Below are 25,232 nucleotides of genomic sequence, written 5' to 3'. Positions count from 1 at the left end.
TGGCCGTCAGCTGCTCCTGCTGTCCTAATTCGGAGACTGTTGGCCCCCATGGGATGGTGGCAGCCTGGCAAAGGGGTCTCTTTCTTTCTCCTTTCTTATTTAACCTTTTTATTGATTCTTTGTGAATGGCATCATGCGCTCCAATTCCACTCATCTCCCCATCCCTTCATATCCACCCTCCGCCCTTGCAACCTCCCCCACAAAAGAAACTAAATTAAAATAGAAAACAAAAACAAAGCAAAAAGAACCCTCCCAACAAACAAAAGTCTCATGGTGGAAGCTATAGCGTGTCACAGCGTGTCACACAGCATATTCTTTTTGTCCACACATCTTTACTTGCAAATGTCCATTACAATGAGTCACTGGTTTGGTTTGAGGCCTCTCGCTTGCTTTGACTAAGCTATCTACACTGCATCCTCACCGGGACTCCTCTAGGATATCCTGTTGTTGCTCTGTGTCATGTAGATCCTGCAGCTTTGGATCTGCCTGACCTGCAGGGGGTCTCTTTCTAATGTCTCCCTATGGCTAGATAGTCAGTGACACACTCGTGTTTACTCCAGGCTATTTCCTTTTCTAAAGAGGAAGGAGGTGGATTTCTTTCTGTACAAGTTTAGGCAGCAAGCCAAGCAAGCTCTGTGCACCTAAAACTTGTCCCTGTGACACAGGCTTGTTGCTCCCAGGACTGTCACAGAATGTACACAACAAACAGTCACAGCCGGTGGGGGAATTCCATTGCTCCACCCTGAACTATCCCCCTTGCAAGTGGGCAAGCTGGAGACTGGAGGCCAGCGAATCATTCAAGGATGTCACGAACTAGCCCTCTGTTGCTAGCCGAGGCTATGGCTGGAGCCCCTCTACTGTGTGTGTGTGTGTGTGTGTGTGTGTGTGTGTGTGTGTGTGTGTGTGTGCATTTACACGTGTGTGCACATGTGGCAGAGGGTATGTATAGAAGGCACAGGTTGATGTCAGGTGTTTGGTGGGTGTGCAGTCAGGTGTGGGGGAAGCGGGTGCCTCATGCCGGCCATGAGCAAGTAGAGAGAGGGGAGGGGAGTGGGGAGAAAGAGGGTAAGGGACAAGAGGACAGAGCAGGAACAAAAAGGCAAGAGAGAGGAGGCAGCAAGCAGCCCCTTTTATAGAGTCAGTCACACCTGGCTGTTGCCAGGTAACCGTGGGGCGGAGCCTAGACAAAATGCCAACATCAGGTACCTACCTCCGTTTCTTTTCACCTTGCTTTTTCTTTTCCTTTCCTTTCCTTTCTTTTCTTTTCTCTTCTTTTCTTTGTTCTTTTCTTTTCTTTTTTCTTTCACTGAACCTGGAACCCAAACCTGATCAAACACCAGGGATGCCCCTGTCACCGCCTCCCCAGCTCTGGAATTACAAGCTCACACCAGCTCACCCAACCTCTTTTGAGTGGGTTCTGGGAGTTGAACGTGAGCCCTCATGCTTCTGTGACTGGCACTGCACCAACTGGAGCTGCCTCCCCAGCACGATGCTTTGTTTTTATTTTAAACAATTCGTTAATCATTCATTTGTTCATTTATTTTTCACAGTGGTGGAGATGAAACCCAGAGCTTGTGACTGCTTTAATGCTGAGCTATGCCCTCCACTCTGCCATCTCTGCCTCTCCACTCCAGCCAGAGTGAGCACCCTCCTCCCTCCAGCAGAGAGAGTGGAGGAGGAGGAGGAAGAGGAGGAGGAGGAGGAAGAGGAGGAGGAGGAGATAATGTGAAGGAACAGATGGGTTAGGGGCTTTCTGAGACTCCCTTTCCGTCCAGGGATGGTTTCTGGGGCTGTGACTGGCCACAGGTCAGAAAGGTACTCCTAAAAGAGACTGATCTCCATTCTGACACGACCAAGAACAGTTAGCTACAGGGTGGCCCAGCAGCCTGGGCTCTGTTCACTGAGAGCCAAGCTTCTGTTTGAATGTGGGAGCACAGTCCAGGCCCCACAATCAGCATGTAGGACCCAGAGAGATCCCCCCTGGATTCCTGTATCCCCTTGTCGTCTGCTTTCAGGGGAAACAGAACCAAACAAGAGAAAAGAAAGGCCAACATCATCTAGCTGGACCACAGAGGTCCGATGGCTTCCAGCTAGGGACCTCATGCACCCACCAGCCCTCCTGTGACAGAGGCCACTGTTTTGAGTAGGTCTGGCTGCTGTGACAACCCTGTAGCCAACTCTAGGTCAAGTCCCACCCAGGCACTGTCCCCCTCAGCTATCTTTTGAGGAAAGGGCTATAAACAATTCCATTAGGTCCCTGCCCTTGGGTGGAACAGAATAAGGCCCCCACTATGTCGTACTGCCCAGTGGGAGGACCAGCTGGGAATGGTCGTGTCATTGAGGATTGTGTGAAATATGCAGGTTCCCTCCTGATCCAGCCCCCAAACCTATGGAATCAGCATCGGTGTATGGGGGAGGGGGCAGGGGGGTGTTATGCCACCTCACCTTAATGCTCTCATGAGTAAGCGGCACAGTTTGATGTGGTCCCCAGGGTGAAGGGACCTCACACTCCTGCCCATCCCCGGAGAAAGAGTGGATGGAATTTTCCACATCCCAGATGCTGAGAGGCTGTGGCCCATTTGCAAGCCCTGCTGATGAGCTAATTAGAGCTGCTGGTCTATTTCTGCTCAATACCTAAATGAGGTCACTAGCCTGGTGTGCCTGCGATGAGCCTGGTGAGGAGACTAAGGGTGGCTGGGCCAGCAGGCAGGCTTCATCTCTGAGGAGGGCTATGGGACCTGGGATTTTGGATTTAGGACTGAATATTCGATATAGGATTTGAAGTGATGAAGCCAGGGTTATCCAAGCAGGATAAGAGGAGTGGTCAACCCAGCCAGCCCAAATTGTCCTCATGTAGCTATCCCTGGTCTTCCTTCCTTCCTTCCTTCCCCCCACCCACATTCGTTCATTTGAAGACATAGTTTCTAAATGTAGCTCTGGCTGTCCTAGAACTCACACCATAGGCCAGGCTGGCCTCAAACTCAAGAGATCCACCTGCCTTTGCCTCCTGAGTGCTGAGATCAAATGCGTGCACCACCACCATGTCTTAGGAACTCACCCTTCATGACCCCCAAAAGGTCAGCATCTGGATCCTTGGATTGTTCCTCCTCTCAGTATCAACAAGCCCTGCTCTCCCCCAGGAACCTGCGCATGTCCACAGCTGCCATCTCAACCTGGCAGTCACCCCAGAGTCCTTTCTGCTACCCCAACACCAGGCTCAGGGAATCATGATTTTTGCGACTCCCAGATGTCTCCACTGTGCCCCAAACTGTGGGCTCTCATTTTGTGAATTCCTTTAGTGAGCTCTACGCTGTATCAAGTGCTGTGTGTATACTGGCTACCATAAGCAGCAGCATGGCATCCCATATGGTGAGTTTTAGGGTCTATGTTTGCAGAGTATGGAAGCAATACTTCAGGGGTGCATTTGGCAATGTCCAGAGGTGGTTTATTCTTATCATACTGGGAGCCATTACGGGCATCTAGTGAGTGGAAGCATCCCACAGTTCTAGGGACAGCCCTGCCACAAGGAAGGTAATATTTGCCTGAGAGACCATGGTGAAGGCACTCGGCTACTGACAGGCAGAGCCTGGATTTGAATTCTAGTCTTTGCCCGCTCGGATCTGTGATCTGACTATTAGTTCTCATGCTCGGATCTGTGATCTGACTATTAGTTCTCATGATGAGAAGCTGGGGCTTCAAGGGCTAAGGGCAGACTCTCATCACTAAGACACAAAGCTGGGTCCCCAAAGCCACCCCTCCCTCTCCAGACCCCTGCCATCCTCCTTGCTGTCTTGCCCAGGCCATAATGTCCTTTTGAGATCCTCGTCTCTGTCAGCTGTCCTTCCATGTTGTGGGTAGCAAGGCCACACTAGTGGCCCACAGAGCTGCTTTGGAAAAGAGAGTCTGGAGCAACAGCTGTAATGATGTTGGCACAGTAGGTGTACATCGGGGCTGTCCTGGTAAACTGAGGCATGGGGCTCCCTAGGCAAACCGACGGTCATGTGCTCATTGAGCAGCAGATTCAGATGTGACCTCCAGTCCAGTCACACAACCCCATTGGCTTCTTGGAACACTTTTCTCACACAACGACAGACACCCACCTACCAAGACATGATGCTAGGCAGATGTGGGACTCAGACCCTTATTGCCCACACCCTGTCAATCACTATAGACATAAGTTCTGCTTTGGGACCACCCCAATCCAGTCTACTCTGACTGGCCTAGAATACCCTAATCTGACACAGAAACTACTTTATTTTTCTATTTTATTTCTAGTGCTGGGCATCAAACCCAAGGAAGGCAGAGAGGCAGACAGAGTTGGAGCTGGAGAGGAGGCTAAACAAACAGCAGCCCTGTCAATGAAAAGCCAAGTGGGAGGAAAGGTATGTAAGTGATACCATTTCTCACAGATAAGCTAAGCCAAACCCAGTGAGGCAATTTACACCAACTATGATACTTCAATGCAAAAGCACCTCTCACCTCATGGGGATAGTAGATAAATTTATCCCAAACCTAAAATTAAGTGACCATAGCCCAGGAACACAGGTCTAGGTTACTCCAAACTCCGTGTTTCAACATGAAGTCGCTTTTCATAATCTTTTTATAGTCAAAAATGATGACAGTCACAAATCAAGGTGCCTTTCAAGTATATTGATGAGGACGTCAGAGAGATAGCTGCAGCCAAGAAATCTCAGCTACAGGCCTCAGATGTTGTCTGATAATTCTTCACTGTGAGGTTGGTGGAAGCTAGTGGTCTGTCAAGTCAACACATTCCTAGAGGGTTTTATCTGTTAGTCTTAGAACATTAGGTCCGACCCAGAGGTGAGCAAAGAATGGCTATCGGGGGCCTGAAGATGGCCCAAGATAATTGGAATTAGGCTCTGGACCTGCAACGTTCCAGGCTGTCCACAGTCGAAGTTCTGATCAGTTCATCTGCTTTGCAGAAGGTTTGGTGGAAGGCACAGCTTTTTTATGTGAACTTTTGTTTCCAGATGGCTACAGCCAACAGGGAGCCATGAACAACAGAGCAGACATGCGAAGGATGGATGGGAGCTTCTGCGCCCTTCTGGGCTTGCCAGGCAGTGAGGTTGAGAATGGGAAACAAGCGTTAAACAGAGAGGGGCAGAAGACACGACAATCCCAGTCCTCTGTATACCCTCAAACACTCATCCCTGAATGTCTGGAGTCCGTTATTCCTACAGCCAAAGAGTGCAAGCAACCAAACGCCCATCAACCCATGAATGAACAAATCAATGCCGCACAACATGACATAGTACAAGTCAGCCACAAGAGCAGTGGAGACACAGAAAACGTGGATAGATAGACTTTGTGGTGGTTTGAATATGCTTGGCCTATTGGAAGTGGCACTCTTAGGAGGTATGGCCTTGTTGGAATAGGTGTGATCTTGCTGGAGGAAGTGTGGCACTATGTAGGCAGGCTTTGAGGTCTCCTATGCTTAGGCTCCGACCAGAGAGGTCAGAGAGAGAGACCCTCCTCCTGGCTGCCCGCAGAAGATAGTCTCTTCCTGGCTGCCTTAAGATCAAGATGCGGGCTGGAGAGATGGCTCAGTGGTTAAGAGCACTGCTCTTCCGAAGGTCCTGAGTTCAATCCCCAGCAACCACATGGTGGCTCACAAACCATCTGTAATGGGATCTGATGCCCTCTTCTGGTATGGCTGAAGACAGCTATGGTGTATTTACATATAATAATAAATAAATTTTTAAAAAAATGCTGGGCAGTGGTGGCACACGCCTTTAATCCCAGCACTTGGGAGGCAGAGGCAGGTGGATTTCTAAGTTTGAGGCCAGCCTGGTCTACAGTGTGAGTTCCAGGACAGTCAGGGCTATACAGAGAAACCCTGTCTCGATCCCCTCTCCCTCCCCCCCAAAAAAATCATGATGCACAGGCTGAAGAGATGGCTCAGTGGACTGACTGCTCTTCCAGAGGTTCTGAGTTCAATTCCCAGCAACCACATGGTGGCTTGCAACCACAATGCCCTCTTCTGGTGTGTCCGAGGACAGCAACAGTATACTCATATACATAAATTTAATTAATTAATTAATTTTAAAAAGATCGGGCTGGAGAGATGGCTCAGCGGCTAAGAGCACTGATTGCTCTTCCAGAGGTTCTGAGTTCAATTCCCAGCAACCACATGGTGGCTCACAACTATCTGTAATGGGATCCAATGCCCCCTTCTGGTGTGTCTGAAGATAGCTACAGTGTACACACATATAATAAATAAATAAATAAATAAATAAATAAATCTTAAAAAAAAAAAGATCAAGATGCAGAACTCTCAGCTCCTTCTCCAGCACTATGTCTGCCTGGATACTGCCATGCTTCCCACCATGATGATAATGGACTGAACCTCCAAACCTGTAAGCCAGCCCCAATTAAATTTTGTCCTTTATAAGAGTTGTCTTGGAAGCCAGGCATGGTGGCACATTCCTTTAATCCCAGCACTCAGGAGGCAGAGGCAGGCAGATTTCTGAGTTCGAGGCCAGCCTGATCTACAAAATGGGGTCTGATGAGCGTCGGCATGGGGCGCCTTAACCCAGCGTTCGGTTCATCCCGGAGCGCCCGTTCTGCTTACCAAAAGTGGCCCACTAGGCACTCGCATTCCACGCCCGGCTCCACGCCAGCGAGCCGGGCTTCTTACCCATTTAAAGTTTGAGAATAGGTTGAGATCGTTTCGGCCCCAAGACCTCTAATCATTCGCTTTACTGGATAAAACTGCGTGCGTCGGGAAAGAGCGAGAGCGCCAGCTATCCTGAGGGAAACTTCGGAGGGAACCAGCTACTAGATGGTTCGATTAGTCTTTCGCCCCTATACCCAGGTCGGACGACCGATTTGCATGTCAGGACCGCTACGGACCTCCACCAGAGTTTCCTCTGGCTTTGCCCTGCCCAGGCATAGTTCACCATCTTTCGGGTCCTAACGCGTACGCTCGTGCTCCACCTCCCCGGCCCGGCGGGCGAGACGGGCCGGTGGTGCGCCCTCGGCAGACTGGAGAGGCCTCGGGATCCCACCTCGGGCCCCCGGGCGGGGCCCTTCACCTTCATTGCGCCACGCGCGCACGCGTTAGACTCCTTGGGCCTCTCACTCTTATAAACTCTTAGCCCTCATCCACTCAGGCCATGTCACCTCACCAGGCACGCAGCTTCAGCTAATCAGGGCAGCAGGGGCATGTCTCCACCAAAATGGATTCGCCAGTATCCTGGTGCACCTGCGCAGCTCTCACGATAGTTGTGGCTTATTTTCAGGTGTATGAGGAAGTCAGGTGCAAGTCATAAGACTTAGCTGCAGTCCCTGGTGACTTCTTGGGACTGCTGCCACACCCGCTCCTCACACAAAGTGAGTTCCAGGACAGCCAGGGCTATAAAGAGAAACCCTGGGCTGGTGAGATAGCTCAGTGGGTAAGAGCACCCGATTGTTCTTCCAAAGGTCCAGAGTTCAAATCCCAGCAACCACAAGGTGGCTCACAACCATCCATAATGAGATCTGACTCCCTCTTCTGGAGTGTCTGAAGACAGCTATAGTGTACTTACATATAATAAATAAATCTAAAAATAAAAAATAAAAGAGAGAGAAACCCTGTCTTGAAAAACAAAACAAACAAACAAAAAAAGAGTTGTTTTGGTCATGGTGTCTCTTCACAGTAACAAAACCCTAAGACAGACCTTGAAAGTGTCGTACTTGATGCTGAAACAGAGTTCCCCGTACATGGGCCTTTGAGGAAGAAGTTGTGACAATTTGAGGTGGACGTCCCCTGTGAATTCATGCGTGGCCCTTCGAGCTTGAGGGAGCTGGCATAGGGCCTCTCTGCTCCCCTATTTCTCCACCACATGAGGACTGTGTTCATGCCCTTGACCCTTCTGTCCTCTCTGCCCTGACTGAGGACTTCACTGGATGCTGGACCTGCCAGCACTTTGATATTCTACTGCCCAGCCTCCAGACTATGAGCATGATGAATTCCTGTTGTTCATAACTCATTAGGTCCCAGCCAGGCATGGTGGCATATGCCTGTAATGCCAGCACTTGGGAGGCCAAAGCGAGAAGTTTGCTGCAAGTTTGAGGCTAGCCTGGGCTGCATATTGAGTTTCAGCTCAGTCTGGGTTACAACATGAGATGCTGAGTGAATGAACGGAAGTATTCAGTCTCCAGTTTTGTGGCAGCAGAAAAGCGCACTGAGACACTGGGTCAGCGGCTCTCAGCCTTCCTGGTGCCTCCATCCTTTAATACAATACCTCACAGGGTGACCCAACCATAAAGTTCTTATAGCTACTTCGTAACTGTAATTTTGCTACTGTTATGAATCATAATGTAAATATCTGTGTTTTCCTATGGCCTTAGGCCACCCCTATGAAAGGGCCATTTGACCCTGATGGGTTGAGGACCACTGCACTAAGTGGAAGTAAGACAGAGAGGCCACTTAGTGGGACTGGAAGTGTAACCTCATGGTGAGGCATTTCTCTCATATGTGCAGGCTCGTTCTGTTCCCAGCAGGGAGTTGTGGCATATGATTCTACTTTAGGACAAATCTAAAATGGGCAACGCCAGACAGAAATGAGGTTAGTGGTTCCCAGGGCAGGTGCAGGGCAGGGTGTAGAGTGGTGTCTTGGGGGTACAGGAATCCTTTACAGGAAATGAAGCTTTTCCTTCCATGGTGAAGGTATTGATAAGTCTTAACTGAGTGTGTAAGACCCCCGAAACTGGGGAGACCTCCACTCAAGTCCAGGGATGAGCTGGCCAGCACCCCATAACTCGAGAGAAAACCACACCTGATGCAAACCGCAAGAGGCTTTATTGTCAGCTATCGGAGGATGAACTCCTTTCGCAGTGCAGGACAGGGGAGTTCGACCCGACCGGAGTGGTAACAGTAGGGGGCTTTTAAAGGAAAAGTGAGGAATTGGGAGGAGTTGGGAGGAGTTGTAGCTCTTCTTTGTGGAATTTATATCTCCGTGTCCTTGGCATAGGGAGCCAAGCAAGCGCCTGGCTAGGTCTTTTTACAATGATCGCATCTCTGGTTGTAAAGTATAGAAACAAAAAGGCTTTTTCTGGCTACAGAGAACAAAGAGCTTCTTTCTGGCTGTATTTTTAGAGATCAGGGAAAACAAGCTTGGGGGAATGTTTTAGGGGCTTTACCTTTCAGCGAGAAGGGCTTTAAGTCGGGGTCTCACAAGTGAACTACCGGGAACATGAGTCATGTTGTTCATTGAATCAGAAGTAGGCTGCAGGATAGGACTCTTCTGTTTGTTCCTCCAGCCCTGGTACTTTTGCTAATCCCTGACTATCCCCACCCCCTTCCCCCATCAGCACCAGGCTGCAGCTCCCCTGTGGGGTCTGGGTCTCTAGGGTAAGCTGGTACCCTGGATTTGAGGGCTGTCTTAAGAGGTTTCCCCTGAGCCGGGCGTGGTGGCGCACGCCTTTGATCCCAGCACTCGGGAGGCAGAGGCAGGTGGATTTCTGAGTTCGAGGCCAGCCTGGTCTACAAAGTGAGTTCCAGGACAGCCAGGGCTATACAGAGAAACCCTGTCTTGAAAAACCAAAAAAAAAAAAAAAAAAAAAAAAAAAAAAAAAAAAAAAGAGGTTTCCCCTGCTGGCTCCCAGGGATGGGAGGATCCCAGTGCAACCTGTTTGTCCCATCTCACCCAGCCTGTCTGCACCCAGCATGTCTTCCAGGAGGAGCTTCGCTCTGGCTTCTGTATCCTTCCTGTCTGAGCATGTACATACAATGCTGTCATGTGCTCATCCATCTCTGCCACCGACCGAATGACCAAATAGTGACCTTTTATGTCTAGCTTAACTCTATGCTGCTAACCCAGCCATCACAGACTGGCCTCTGGATGCCCCAGCCTATGCTGGGACCTTATCATGCCACAAAACACTTTCCACTTTAAAACTAAATCCATTACTATTTTAGAGTCACTTATAAGAGTGTCATTTCCTGTCTTCTCTTGAAAACTCTGCCAAGCTAGCCACCAGGGTCCTTGTCCCTAACTGGCAGCAAATGATTGGAGCTGTGCCTCCCTGTCACCTTTTGACAGGCAGATCTCTGCAGGGGAAAGGGTATGGCCCTGCTCCCTATAAAAGCCACAGTGCTGGCCTACGTAGAACTGAGTATCAAGGGCTGATGGGAAACATCAGAAGTGACAGCCCTGGGAGGAGGATGGTATAGGGAAGTGGGTTTTTTTGGGGGGAGGGGGAGTGGAGTTACTGGGCCAGCAAAACAGTTCAGCAAGCAAAAAACTCCAAGCCTAATGACCTGAGTTTGATCCCCATGTTCCACATGATAGAAGAGAACTGACTCCTGCATATTGTCCTCTGACCCCCCCTGACACATACATGTATGCATGCACTCAAGCAAGCACACACACACACAAGCACATGCAGACACTACAGCTTCAGTTTCCTGGTCTGTAGATGAAGGTGGGGTGAGCAGCGTGAGGCTTCCTAATCTCACATGGTCAGCGTTATTCTCAGGGTGCAGCACCCCCCTTTTCAGTTCAGGTTTCCTCACTCCCCACCCCAGGCTTCTGGCAGACTGTTGAGGGTGGTAGAGTTGGTCCCCCATCTTCCTGGGTATCCTTGTGACTGCCCATCCTTCTGTGTCGGCACTCCCCAGCAGTTCCTTTAGTGTGGCTTTTTTGGGGGCCACAGTATCATCTTTGGCCCTCCCCCCCTCCCCGTGAGTGCTGAGTTTAGTGGTATTCAGTTTCTACTGATCTCTTTCTTTTCTTTTTAGACTGTTAAAATCTCTTCTGGTTTTGATTTTGGTTGGGTCTAGTACTTTAGTCCCTATGTTACAAAGCCTGTTGCCTGATACAACTTGTATATTCTCTCTGTAATGGTCTTCTTCAGGGGGTGTTGCTTCCAAGACCCTGGGTTTGTCTGAAAGTAAGTTTCTCCTTATATACAAAAAGACACGTAAAACATGCACAGGCTAAAGAAGGTCTCCTGCTCCTTCAAGTACCAATGAAGGGATAGCAACGGCCTCCCATTCTCTCATCTCTTCCTCCAGATCAGGGTACCCAATGGTTTGAGGCCACCCAAGCAATTACCAATGTGCAAAGGCCACCCAGCTGAGTCTTGGAAGGTCACAGGTACCACGAATGGACACTTTTGGTGGTGACTTTCACCCAACTCCTAAAGCTGAACACTGTGACAGCTTCTACTCGCTGGAATGAGTCAAGGCTACATTGTATCATTTACAGAAGCCTGGGAGAGCCCGGCACACATTCTGTTCCCTCCCTGAGTGTCCTCTTCCAGCACATTGTCAGTCACCTCCCCCTGACATGGTCAAGAGCTGTGGGTCCACAAGGCTGTCCATCTCTCCTCCAGCTGCAGGGCAAAGCAGGCAGGGGATTCTCTGTAGCCCTGGCTGTCCTATAACTCACTCTGTAGACTAAGCTGGTCTCAGACTCACAGAGACCCAGGCTCTGCCTCCAGAGGGCTGGGATTAAAGGCCTGTGCAACTGTATCCAGCTTAAGTTCACTTCCTAAGAGGTGGTGTTTTTCCCAAGAGAGGCTGCCACAGAGCAAACACCCTTCCTTATGGGTTGACATTGTGGGCAACTCACGGGATGCTCCACATCTGGAAAGGAATGCAGACAGTGGCCAACAGGGGAGGCCAGGCTCTGAATCTTATAGTTGCGTTCCTTCACGGTTCTCTTTTTTGCTTCATAACCCTGGGCTCGACCCCTAAGCCCACAAAGCTGCTGCCTTGCCCTTTGGGCACAACACCCTGGGACCACATAAGCTTCAGCTGAGCAGAGTACCCACCTCCTGTCCCTGCTCAGGATGGGTCACCCCTTCAGGTCTGATGGACTTGCAGACTCAAAGCAAACCAAAGTCTGATCTCTGCCCCACCCCCACCCTAGGCAGGGCACCCCTTCAGCTCTCCAGGGGGGCAAGCACCCCAATCTCTGTCTCCAAGACAGAATTATTCTGGCCTGGTCTACCCTGAAGCCTTTCCAGGCTCTGGCACACTACGGGCCACCTGCTCTTCAGCCCAAACCTAGATTTCTTAGATGAGAGAGGACACTTCTGCCAGAATATTCTTTTCCTACCTGCCCTCTTGAAGGTGGACTGGCTGTCCCAGGGAAGAGCCTGAGAGGCTGGCATGGCCACTGACAATGCAGCATTGAGCTTAGCTTATGCTACTTTCTAACTTCTCATCTTGACTCTGAGGTGTCGGGGTGGGGACAGGAGAACCTGACTACCCTTCCCCTAACTGCTTTTATCTGTCACTTGAGCGCATTAGTTTGGTCTCTAGAGTCTCCGTTTGCCATTTGTTAAATGGAATAGATAAATGGGTGTTTCCGGTCATAGTCAGGGTCCTGAGGGCAGGTTAGATTGTGCATTTTGTGAACCGTGAGTCTGACTATCGAACATCAACCAGGCTTCTGAGCCTAGGGCATTTCTTCCAGGCAGTCAGCTCTGACAGCTAGTGTTTGGAAGGCTCTTCCTCGAGGGTGGAGGGCAGAGGGCAGCATTCCTGGCAGCCTGTGGGTATGGCCTGCCAGATCCTCTGGCCCCGCCCAGCAGTGTTCCAGTTTCTGATGTCAATTAGTCCTGCTGACTTCATCAGGGAGGAAGCTTGGGAGGATAAGCAGGCAGGCCAAGTGTAAACAAGAGCCCAGCCTCCCGGAGGGAGAGGAGCTCAGAAATGACTAAGGTGGAAGGTGCTACCTCCCCAATAGGTGACCCAATCGGTGGGATGTGCATGTTTAGTGGCAATATGTGGGACTGGACAGAATCTCAGGAGCCAGGCAGCCCGTGTGTGAGAGAGAAACTGGCTCCCAGGAGGGAGGGTGCTGGCTGCATACAGCTGGTCGCTGGTCGGAATCCCAGATTTGTATGACCTAGAGCATCAGGTCAGAAACTGAATTGCCTAGCTTGACCTGTGACAGGAGGGAAGGGACAGGACAGTGTGTAGCTCATGAGAGCTCCAGGCTGCTGGGGCTGAGCCTACACCCTGGTCTTCCTGTTCATATGGCCCCTCTAAACCGGGGAGAGGGGGGTGGGGGCAGCTGTGCATACACCAGGCCAACAACAGGCTGGGGCATCATTGGCTGTAAGGTAGTCAGGTATTGCTTGAAGTTCTACGACAGCCAGGGGACCTCAACAGCACAAAGAGGTGGCTGTGGGCAAGGAGAGTGGGTAGACACTTTCCAGACAGACATGTAAGAAGGTGTTCGGATCAGGGCCTAGCTAGGGAAGGGTATACCAGTCAGGTAAGAGGTGGTCCAGGGAGCTTGGGAAGCCATCAGGGGGATGGATCTGGGTCTGAGTCCCAGTGCAGAGACCCACACAGCCCAGGACTGATCCAGGCTGTGCGGATGTTTCCAAGGCTCTGTCGGCTGTTCTGCCATCTGCTTTCACACCCAACAATGGATGAGCCCCAGGGGACTCAGAGGCAGCAAGGGCCTGGCAGCTGCACTGGAGAGAGAGCATCCTCCTTTCCTCCCACCCCCAGTGCTGTGTTCATTATGGTCCCCAGCCTGGAGGGCCCGAGCCTTTCCGTCCTGTCTACCTCAGCTTCCCAGAACACATCCCTCATTAGACTGCCCTCCCCCTGGCAGAGGTTCCCAGTGAGTCCTGGCACTGCGGCCTCCCAGGCTGCCAGGCTAATACACCAGCTGGCCAGGGTCACCACAGCACTCTAACACCCAGGAAGCCCAACACCACGGGTCCAATCAGGCTGGTGTCTCCTGAGGCCTGTAGATGGCCATTCCTCAGGTGCTTCTCATAGTTTGTGTTCTATGTACACATCCCTGGATCTGTGTTCAAATCCCCCCTATACTAAGTACACTGGTTGACCTGAATTGAGACTACCTTAATGGTTTAATTTTTTTTTTTTTTTGGTTTTTTTGAGACAGGGTTTCTCTGTATAGCCCTGGCTGTCCTGGAACTCACTTTGTAGACCAGGCTGGCCTCGAACTCAGAAATCCACCTGCCTCTGCCTCCCGAGTGCTGGGATTAAAGGCATGCGCCACCACACCCGGCCCTTAATGGTCTAATTTGTTTGTACACATGTGTTCATATGTGTGCAAGTGCGCATATGTGAATGAGTGTGTTTGAAGAAGTGGCAACCTCTGTCCAGGAACCAAGCTATTGCCCCCCCTCCCCGTGCCCCCAAAAGCCCTCATTGAGTCACCTCTTTAAAGGCTCTGTCTCCAAATAAGCCACTATCTATGGCATCAAGCTTGGGGCTTCAGAATTCAAATGGGGGAGGGGGGTACACTTCAGTCCGAGGTAGGCACTGCAGGATCCTGGTTCTCACTAGTGAGCTATAATTCACACAGGTGGCCCTCCTCAGGTTCTTTAGTATTTTGTGGACCGTGTGGCTGTGTCTTCCTGGATGGAACTCCTCTAGGACTAAGGTGGAGTCCAGTCCTCTTGGTATTAAACACTTACATATAAACACTGCATTAATTTCCAGGCGTGGTGGCTCATACCTTTAATCTCAGCTCTTGGGAGGCAGAGGGAGGTGGATCTTTAAGTTTGAGAGTCTATAGAGTGAGCTCCAGGACAATCAGGACTACCCAGAGAAACCCTGTCTCAAAATAATAATAATAATAATAGTAATAATAATAATTAATAATAATAATAGCCCCTGCTGCCCTTGCCCGACACAACCCCTCACCAGTAACAGAGGCAGCATCATCAGCAATGGCAAGAGGTTTCTGAAGAAGTTTCATGTCCACATTCCCCAAGCCTCATCCCGATAGCCGTGAAAGGAAAGAGCTGGGACAGCCATTGCTTCAACTAACAACTGAGCTAGGTCAGGTCCAGCTTGCTCCAGGGTGGGGCTAGGATTCTGCCTGGGCCTAACCAACACTCCAGGGCTGTCAGGGAGCCTACCATTGGGCTGGGCTTCCAGGAAGCAAGTGATTCATGGTTGTCCCTGCCCTGCAGATGGACACAGGGCACCGACAGGATCAGACCTGTACCTTAGCCCTCTGGTACCAGGCACAGGCAAGGTAGACTTGGCCAGCTCCACCCCAGTCTGCAACAGCAGGAGAGCTGAGGGGGAGGGCAGAAGGCTCTCCTGTCTTCTTGAAAGCTGACTCCGCTGTGAGGCTTAGCTCTGTCACACCACAGAGCCCTGCACTCTTGGACCAGTTAGCATCTCCGAGGAGACTCTTCCTTGGTCAGATGTGAACAGATGCTATCACGCAACCAATATCTGAGTAACACATTATGCACAGAGACCATTTTAGACACTGGAGACCCAGTAAGGGACAAGCCCACATGCCCATGGAATTTTCACAAAGATGGGTAGATATGCAATGAGTGCAGTGCTGAATTTTGCCCTGCTGTGTCTTGGGATGCTTTGGCTGGGGGAGACGGAGTCCAGGAAGACCTCCCTGAGGTGGATATGTTCAGCTTGTCCCATGTTAAGCTGCATCAAGAGCAGCAACTCCGGTTCCCTAGGCCTGTTTGGGAGGGTACAGTCAGGTGACTGATAAGAAGACGCCTTCTCCCGTCTCTCTGGTGGCTGTAGACCCACAACCATCCACACATGAAGCTTCCACTCCCCTGGAAGGTAACCCCTGTCCTCTCCATCCTAGCCTTCCTTTGCCTACTGGGACTAACCTGCAGGACTCTTGCTAGCCGCCAGGAGACCAAGACCTAAAAAGAGACGGATGCCCAAGGTCAAATCGCTCCTGGGCGCACACCAGCAGTTCCACGGCCTCCTATCGCCTGCCCAGGACCGCCCGGGCAACATTTCTGCGCTGCTGGGACTCCGCCCGTCCCTTTGCAGCCCTCCCTACCCCGTCGCTCGTGCAGACCCAGCAGGACCCAGGGGCAGCCAGAGCGACAGACTAGTGTCTTTCAGGGCACCCGGCCGCTCCGACCGCCCTCCCCACAGCCAGGTCCCTCAGTCCCCTCCTCTGACCCCTCCCTCCCGTTCCTTCCTAGGCCTTTTCTGCTCCTCATCCTAGGCTCCCTAGACTCCTCTGTTTCTGATTCTTCTCTGGCCCCAAGTCTAGCTTCTCCTGTCCTCACCCTGGTCGCCTCCTCCCGGGTCCCCGCCACCCTCTCTGCGTACCGGGTGACGCAGCGCCGCCTCCCGCTCCCGCCTCCCCGCGTCACCGCCGGGCAGACTGCAGGGGCCGCTAACGGTCCCGCGCCCCCCCCGGTGTCCGCGCGCCCCGCGCCCGGCGGACGAGGCCGCGCCGGCGGCGATGGGGGCAATGGGGGCGGCGGAGCCGCTGCACTCCGTGCTGTGGGTGAAACGGCGACGCTGTGCCGTCAGCCTGGAGCCCGCGCGGGCTCTGCTACGCTGGTGGCGGAGCCCGGAGCCCGGGCCCTCCGCGCCGGGTGCCGGTAAGTGTGGCCATCCCGGGCTGGTGGGGCCGGCGCTGCATCCACCCCGGCCTGCGTAGCCCGAGCGCTCCGGGCAGGCTGGGATGGGGCGGAACTCGGAGGGAGGAGACCTGGGGCACGGGGAGAGGCGCCCGGGATACCGAGGCGCGGGGAATCCGAGACGCAGAGCCCGGGTGCCGGGCGGTCTAAGTACTCCGCGGCCTCTGGCGGGGAACCGTCTGGGTGCTGAGAGCCCAGATACTCCTGGAACTGGGATGACAAAGCCTCTGGAGGTGCTGGAGGGGGAGGGGAAGAGCGGACGTCCACAGCCCCCCACCCCCCATCCCGGAGCATCCGCGGGACCCTGGGGGAGGTCTGTTGCTGGTGCTGCCGTCGGGATGGCGCTGGCACACCTGGACAGGACTGGTTTCTGGTCATATTCTTCGTCCAATACAGTGAACCCAAGTACATACACATGTTTCTCTATGGGAGAAGCCCAGAGGGGCCCTGGCAGGGACTTCCTGCGATTAGGCAGTTGAGCAAGGGCCTTTGACTTTCCGATGGAGTGTACACCCTGCTCAGCCGCCCTCAGGGTTGAAAGAGGAGTAGCTTAGGCCAGCATGGGGAAAAAACGCAACCCACCCGCAGTGACTGGGAATGGTGCAAGGACACTAGAGCCACTCTCCCCGGTGCTTTGCTGCAGGTTGTCTGGTGGCCGACGGATTGGCGGAGATTTTAAAGATGTCATTCAGTCCTCCTTAAAAGGAGGATTACAGAAGATTGTATGTGGACATCTGGGCTGGGGGGCCTTGTAGACGACCTTGTAGACGAATTCAGTTTCATAAATTCCTTGCTCCATTTTGTTGTGTTTGTTTGTTTGTTTTGAGACTGTTTTCCTATGTGGCTCAGCCTCAGACTAGTATTACAGATGTGTGCCACCAAGCCCAACTTGTTATTCTCTCTCTCTCTCTCTCTCTCTCTCTCTCTCTCTCTCTCTCTCTCTCTCCTGGGAATGATAGAATCCAGGGCTTGTGGCTTGCTAAGCACAGTCTTTACCACCAAACAGCAAACATCCCCTGCAAGTTTCCCTTGAGAGCCTGCTAGGGGATGGACCTGGGGATTCTAGCCTAGTGGCTGATGGAGTGGGGCCTTTTCCACTTAAGGAGGCACAGAGGGATGCGTGGGGATAAGTGCATCTAATGGGCTTGGATCCCAATTTGAACCTCCGAGGGTAGGGCATCAAGCTTGAGTCCCAAAGGGGTGGTCACTCACCAGTGCAGACCTCACTTTATAAGGGTGGTGCTTGCCCAGGGAAACCTGGAAGGGCTGAGTGTTGATGGCGAACTGATAAGGAACCTCGAGAATCCAGTGTCAGGGTCACGGTTGGTGGGGAAGAGCTGGGGGATAGGGTCCAGGACTCCCTCAGTCTGGCAGGCTGAAGTGGGCATTGGTCTTTATAGTGGGTATCAAAGGAAGCCCCTGGATGGTTGTTTCCAGCTGAATATTTATTTATTTATTTATTTATTTATTTATTTATTTATTTATTTATTACAAAGACCTGGTGATCTCTTCAGGGAGGATAGAGAGGAGAGACAGAGCAGAGTTGAAGGAAGGCAGTTGACCCAGTCTAGGTGGGGACGATGGAGGTAGGCAAGGTTGGGTGACTGTCACCCTGAGCAGGCACCTGTGGGAATGGCGGGAGTCAGGACTCCCTGGAGGACACCCTGAATTTCTGTTGCCCTTCATTCGCTCATTCATTCCCTCGCTCATTCTACCCAGAATGGCTGTGTGGGTAGTTGGGGCCGTACGTACTCTGGTATTGTGCTGAGGCTCTGCAGACTGAGCTGAAGGGAGGTAGGGCTAAGGTAGCCTCAGACTCAATCGCCACCAACCCGGTTTCTAGCCTTGGAGTCAAAGCAGCCTTGTCTTCAGAGTGCCTTTCTGTGGCTCAGTGCCTGGGACTTGATTACCCTGAAGTTCTTCCCATGTGCCCCTGGCATCACCTCCCAGGGCATGTCTCTCTTGTTCTCGGACTTTATTACCACTGTGCTGCCTAGGCATGAGTGGGTTGAATTTCTTTTTTCTTTTTTCTTTTTCTTTTTTTTTTTTTTTTTTGAGACAGGGTTTCTCTGTATAGCTCTGGCTGTCCTGGAACTCACTTTGTAGACCAGGCTGGCCTTGAACTCAGAAATCCGCCTGCCTCTGCCTCCTGAGTGCTGGGATTAAAGGCGTGTGCCACCACGCCCGGCTCTAGTGGGTTGAATTTCAGGTAAGCCTCTAGGGCCTAGAATCCTGGCTTAGGATAAGAATACTGTTGCATGGTGGGTGCTCAGTATGTGTGAGCTGCAGTCCTTTGCTCTGGCTCATACAGACACGGGCCCCCGAAAATGTGGAGCTCTACCGACTCAGCTGAGGCTGAGCAAACCTGACTTCATGGGAGAGCACTGCCTCCTCTGGGTCAGGGAGGCCATGAAGACACTGGACAAGACCCACTCTCCTTTTGTGAGATGTGGGGTGGGACATCACCAGTCGCCTGTGGTCAGCGTTGGCACAGTTGGTCAGCTGCTCTCACGGTTTCCGGCGCCCACACTCTAGGCCAGGTTTGCTGGCAGCGTCTGCTTTTCAACGTCGGCGACGGCTTGTTTTTGCTGGCAGGTGGCTTCCACAGCTGGCCGGCTCTGTTGAGTATTACGTCACCCCTGTGAAGTGTGCAGCCACTTTTGTGTAGACTCACCCATAGCCCCTTGGGGAGCAGCCCCAACAGACTGGGTCTTCTCTAGGACTGGCTGTAAGGGACCAGTTGGTAGGCTGTCTCAGAAAGCACCCTGCTCACTTCCCCTTTCCTGATGCTCTCCACCTCCGTGGTGAAAACAAAAAACAAAAAAACAAAGCTGGCAAACTGTGACTTGCGGGGGGGGGGGGGGGGATTAGGGGGAGTCATCTTGGTCCCCCACCCCGTGTTTTCACACCCTCCCCCCCAGAAGTAGACCTACTTTAGAATAAGGTGAGATTTGAGTATGTGGAGTCAGAGAGCGCGCTCTGAGCAGTTCGTGGCACATTTAATTCAGTTAGCCAGGGCCACTTCCAATCTGCCACTCCCCAGGTGTGTCCGGACACACCTCAATTGCCTGGGTTGGGAATCATGGGCAGAAGATTGTGCAAAACCAGATTGGGAGACCTTTGAGAGGCCGGCTGGCCGGCAGCCCTGGAGCTCGCAGACAGTCCTGAGGGACCATGTGCAAGCAGCTGGGTATTTCATCTCCCCCTCCATCCTCTCCTGCTGTAGGCATGAGAACGGGAAGATGCGGATTACTTGTTCCCTAGGTGCCTGGCGCGCTGCAGAAGGAGGCTCTGAACCCAGACACATATTCTTTCTGGGGAGGTTGCCACGTTTGCTGCCAAGTGCCCAGCAACAGAGATAAGGACTCAATCTTGGGGGGGGGGGGGTCAGCACCGGAAGAAGCTGAACCAGCAAGTGCCTCTCCAGGCCACAGGCCAGAGCGGAAGTGGGGCAGACTGAAAACAGGAAATGGTGTGTGTGGGGGGCTTCTCTAAGTGGGTCACTGGTTGAACTTGAGATAGTCTGGAGTGATGGCTGGGCTTTTCTCCTCCTCTTACCCCCCAATCCCCGGGGCAGCAGGGCACACTGTCAATTCTGCATTTGTTGCTTTTCAGTGGGCTGTGTTTCAGAGTGTGCTGAAGACTCACGAATGGCATTGGGGCCACTGCCTTTGTGGGGAAAACCTCCTTTGTCTGCTTTTTTGTAATATTTATTTATTTATTTATTTATTTAATGCATATGAGTACACTGTAGCTGTCTTCAGACACACCAGAAGAGGGCATCAGATGCCCATTACAGATGGTTGTGAGCCACCATATGGTTGCTGGGGATTGAACTCAGGACCTCTGGAAGAGCGGTCAGTGCTCTTAACAGCTGAGCCATCTCCAGCCCCTCTCCTTTGTCTTCTACCAGCCCCCACATGGGTGCCCCAAAGCTGACAGTGAGCTTACGGGCAAGCCACTGCTGTCTTTTGCCTATACCTTCATCGTTTCCCACCCTGGGCCATGAATAAACAAGCTCACAAAAAGAAACCATGGGACTGAGGGCATAGCTCAGCTGTAGAGTGCATATCACACACACACACCAGACCTAGGATGGAGCACCAGCATCCTCTTGCAAAATAATAATAATAATTTAATAAAATCCTGAAAGCAGGGCTGGAGACATGGCTAAGTGGTTAAGAGCATGCACCGCTCTTGCAGAGGACCCGAGCCAGCACCCACATTGGGCTGCTCACAACCATCTGTAACTCTAGCTTCATTGGGCTCCTGTACATAGTCTCACAGACAGAGACATTTTATTTAAAATAAAAGTAAATCTTAGTGCTGGAGAGATGGCTCAGCGGTTAAGAGCACTGACTACTCTTCCAAAGGTCCTGAGTTCAATTCCCAGCAACCACATGGTGGCTCACAACCATCTGTAATGAGATCTGATGCCCTCTTCTGATGTGTCTGAAGACAGCTATTATTGTACTCATACATAAAAATATATATATATATATATATCTTTTAAAAATCTAGAAAGCAGAAAAATACTTTAATATCATACATACAGAGTGCTAAATGTATTTATGTAAATGTGTTTCCATGTATGTAAAATGCACAGGTGGGGGGGGGGAGCTAGGAAATAAACAGCGATTTCCCATATGATAGCTTGCTGCTGTGAAACATGTTTTGTTTTGTTTTGTTTAAAGAGTGGCTTCGCTGAGATCTGATTCTCCTGCAATAAAATGCTCATATTTTAAGGGCACAGTTCAATGTGTTTTGATAACTGCACCTGTGTAAGCATTGCTAAGATAGGGTACAGGAGCCATAGCCCAGAACCTCCCCGACCTGCAGTTTTGGGGAAGTTCTCTGCCCAGCTGTCTGCAAGGATGGGTTTCACTCTCCGGGTGGTTCACAGAGACACAGCCAAAACTCCTGACATCTCGGTCTCTCTTTACTGGTTTTTAAAAACTATCTATCTATGGATCTGTGGTTAATTCTTTTGGCTTAAATAGAGTGTGTGCCTGTGTGCACAGCTTTTGTTTGCCCCAGTACACACACACACACACACACACACACACACACACACACACACACACATACACACACACACACACACACAGAGTTTATACATTGTTGTATTCTTGGACATGTTTCCATCTTTGAGTGTGTGTAAGAATTCTGGGCTCTTTTGCTTTCCTTTCCCTTGGGTGTAACTTTAAAGAAGAAAGTTGGACCAACCTAGATAAAGGAAAAGGACTGTTTCAAGATAAGCCTTTATTGCATTTTATTATGTGAAAAATCACTACTATCCTTTTGTTGTTGAAGTTTTGAGGTTGAGTCTTGCCCTACAGCCCAGCCTGGTCTATGTAGCCCTGGTTGTCCTCACACTTGACGAGGCCCACCTACTTGAGCCTCCCAAATGCTAGAATTAGAGGCACGAACCATACTGGGCTCTCCAATACCTTTATGAATGATTCGTGAGAGGAAGTTTCTTAAAGTCAGAGCCAAGGGGATTATAGATGTTTATACCCAAGCAAATCCTTACAAGAAACCCAAGAAGCTGTGAGCGGGGGACCGACCTTCTTAGCCAAGGAGGAAACAGGAAAGGCTAAACCATATGACTACAAGAAAATGGTAAAACAGCCATAAGATGCCCAGCAGTGGTGGCATACACCACTAATCTTTTAGTCCCAGCACTCAGGAGGCAGGTGGAGCTCTGAGTTCAAGACCAACCTGGTCTACAGAGTGAATCCCAGGACAGCCAGGACTACACAGAAGAAACTCTAAAAAATAAAAGAAAAACAAAAAACAAAAAGCTCCTGTAAGATTCCAAAACAAAACAAAATAAACAAACAAAAGGTGTGTGTGAGTGACAGATATAACAACGCTTTAAAAGTTAAAACAAAACAAAACAAAAACCTCTTAAACATCTATGAAAATTAAAGGCAGGTCTCATAGCACATATCTATAATCCTGGTTTTTGGAAGGTAGGGGGAATCACCCATAGTGCCAGCTTGGACTCTACAGTGAGTCCCTGTTTCCAAACAAAACAATATTGGTAGGGAAGTGGAACCAGGCCTGGACTGCATACCTATAATCCCAGCACTTGAAAAAAGATGGAGGCAGGAGGACATGAGATCAAAGCCATCCTGGGTTACATAGTAAGACCTTGACTCCATCACAGCAATGACAGGAAATGTAAGAGTAGACAATAATAGACAGCTTGATGATCAATAGATAAATTATTGATAGATAAGTAGATGGTAGAAAGATGAATGGTAGATGAATGATAGACATATCAATAAAAAGATGGCTGTTAGATAACTGATGGATAAATTACTGATAGACATGTGAAGATAGATTACTGATAGGTAGGTAGACGATAAATAAGTAGATGGTACGTAGATAGATGGATGATTGACAAGAGATGCCATTCACAGAAACAGATACTGAAGTGGAGGCCACAGAGATGCTGTCCTCAGCCTGTGACTGGGAGGTTAAGCCAAAGAGCATCCTTGATGGAGATGCTTCAGGTGCCTCGGGAACCGCCCCCCAACTCCTCTCGGGGAGTGAGGAAGGCAGGCATGGTGAAAGGGCCAGAGCAGTAACTACTTTTGTGTTTTGGGGGAAAAAAATAATCTCAATATCTTGAAAATTTGAAACTAGTTTTCCTTGACTCAGCATTTATTTTTTTTTTCTTTCTTTCTTGGTGCTGAAGGTGGAGGGAGGGCCTCACACATGCTTTGTAAAAGAACTCCACTCCTCCACGCCACACCATAATTCAAGTGACCCAGAGATACTTTTGAAGATACAATGTGTCTGTGTTTGTTGAGAATCTTGCCAATGTGTTTCCTTTACGTCCTCCAACCTGCTTTCTTCTTCGTTCCCGCCCTCCTCTTTTTCTACTGCAGTTTTGTTTGTTTGCTTTGTTATGTTTTTTGTTTGTTTCTTTCTTTCTTGGTTTTTCGAGACAGGGTTTCTTTGTGTAGCCTTGGCTGTCCTGGAACTCATGCTGTAGAACAGGCAGGCCTTGAACTCAGAAATCTGCCTGCCTCTGCCTCCCAAGTGCTGGGATTAAAGGTGTGTGCCACCACGTCCGGCTCTCTGGCACTTTATTAACACAGATTTACCTCTGTCTTGGTGTCTTCATTGGTAGCTGCCACCTGTCCGGATCTGTCCCTGAGGTGTTAGCTTGAGGCTCTCACATTGGTCCTGTCCTCCCACTTTTGATCCCCCACCCCCACCCCTTGTAGGGCTTGAAGTACATGGGCCTGCCCCCATTTCTCTGTGGAACCCCACCGATTTGACCATAGAGCCAACTCAGGAACTGCTGGTACAGGCCCTGTGGTGGGGAAGCACCTGCTGTGGGGAGCCAGTTCTCATCCCAGGGAGCAAGCCCATGTCTGGACAGCTTGACTGTGTCTACCCACCTGGGGACCCAGGAAGGCTGCCAGAACCCCACATAGCTGTTGGTTTCCCTTCTTGCAGTGGACTCCAGGCATTGTGTGGCCTCCAGGCCACCAGCCAGGGAAAAGAGCTGTCACTGCCTTCTCTTTAACAGTTGATTCTAACTGTTGGCCTGAAGACAGCTAGCATCTTACACATCACAGAGGACCATGAGCCGGCTGCTCTAGTAGGTGGGCTCTTTTTGCCTGTCAGCTTTCTTTTCTCTGGCCCAATTCTCTGGCCAGAACCCCACATAGCTGTTGGTTTCCCTTCTTGCAGTGGACTCCAGGCATTGTGTGGCCTCCAGGCCACCAGCCAGGGAAAAGAGCTGTCACTGCCTTCTCTTTAACAGTTGATTCTAACTGTTGGCCTGAAGACAGCTAGCATCTTACACATCACAGAGGACCATGAGCCGGCTGCTCTAGTAGGTGGGCTCTTTTTGCCTGTCAGCTTTCTTTTCTCTGGCCCAATTCCTCCTCTGTGTTCTCAGCTGAACCCGGTTCTGTTCTTTTGGCCGCAGACCGGTTCAGATAACCAACCGCTGCCTACCCGTTCATGGTCCTCCTCCCTCTGACTTTGGCCTTGGATCCTTTATGCTCACTGTTTCCTCCCGTTGGAACACTCCTGTGACGGATGAACCCCGGACATCAGGATGGGGAATTAGAAAAACAAACAAACAAAATTACCCAGTTCAGTCCTACCGGTTTGTCAGTACTGTGGGTGTCTGACGCGCCTCTGTGCAAACGCAGCTGCCCGTCTTTCAAGGTGTGTGTCCTGCACCTTCCCCCGTGACACAGCCCTGACCTTGGCTCACATCCCCACCAATACGTGCTCCCCAGCACAGCTAGGCCATTGGCAGTGCCCTGTATCCCTGGCACTTCTCACCGTCGCCCTCTCTAACCTAGGTGTTTTCCTTTTCCTTTCCTATGTAAGCCTTAGTGTCTCACTCCTGACCTTCAGGATTCAAAATGCGCTTTGCCCTCCACAGGGCTTCCCCTCTGCCGGCCATTTCTTTTTGCCTCTTGTAACGTGTCCTTCTTATCTCCCTCCTTCTCTGAGGCAGGATCCTTGCCAGAATCCTCTTCTATGTGTCTCCTGACTCTTCCAGGACTCCCCCATCCCCTGAATAGATGCTTATAGGACAGTGACAAGGACAAGGACAGCTCACTGTCCTTGCTCAGCAGTGGGGCCAGACTTCAGGCCTTGTATCAGGAGGACTTGGGTCCCTGGCTCAGGACCCTCCTCCCCCGCCCCCCCCCCCCCCCCCCGGTACTCTCCGATCAGGATCAGAAGTTGCTGTTGGTTGTTAGGTCTCCCGAGGTCATGGAGTATGACACACAGGAGAGAGGAGGGGGCTTTCTTGCTGGGTGCCGTCACTCACCATTTCTTGCCTCTGAAGGAGTGTAGGTTGGAAGCCAGTGGGG

General features: G+C 51.0%; 1 protein-coding gene and 1 long non-coding RNA gene across 5 annotated transcripts in view; one reads left to right on the top strand and one right to left on the bottom strand.

The window, feature by feature from the left end:
- Positions 1-14,645: 14,645 nt before the first annotated feature.
- Gm15569 (predicted gene 15569) lies at positions 14,646-16,114 on the bottom strand. Its single transcript, NR_155352.1, has 3 exons — positions 16,058-16,114; positions 15,601-15,636; positions 14,646-15,190 (listed from the first exon to the last, which is right to left on the bottom strand). It is a non-coding gene; the product is annotated as a predicted gene 15569 (long non-coding RNA).
- The window catches only part of Cerk (ceramide kinase), a 47,159-nt gene continuing 37,509 nt past the window's right edge, over positions 15,583-25,232 (top strand). Inside the window, exon 1 of one of the 4 annotated variants that reach the window (XM_030248509.1) lies at positions 15,583-16,335. Coding sequence is in view for 2 of the 4 variants with exons in the window: in XM_011245588.3 (XP_011243890.1) it covers positions 16,194-16,335 (142 nt within the window). In the remaining 2 variants the exon portion in view is untranslated. The remainder of the gene's footprint in view (positions 16,336-25,232) is intronic. The other 3 variants (XM_011245588.3, XM_030248508.1, NM_145475.4) reach the window with 3 other exon arrangements.

The sequence above is a fragment of the Mus musculus genome, chromosome 15, assembly GCF_000001635.26.
Source record: "Mus musculus strain C57BL/6J chromosome 15, GRCm38.p6 C57BL/6J".
Taxonomy (NCBI): Eukaryota; Metazoa; Chordata; class Mammalia; order Rodentia; family Muridae; genus Mus; species Mus musculus.
The sequence above is the reverse complement of the archived record's forward strand: the minus strand, read 5'-3'. Positions and strand labels throughout refer to the sequence as shown.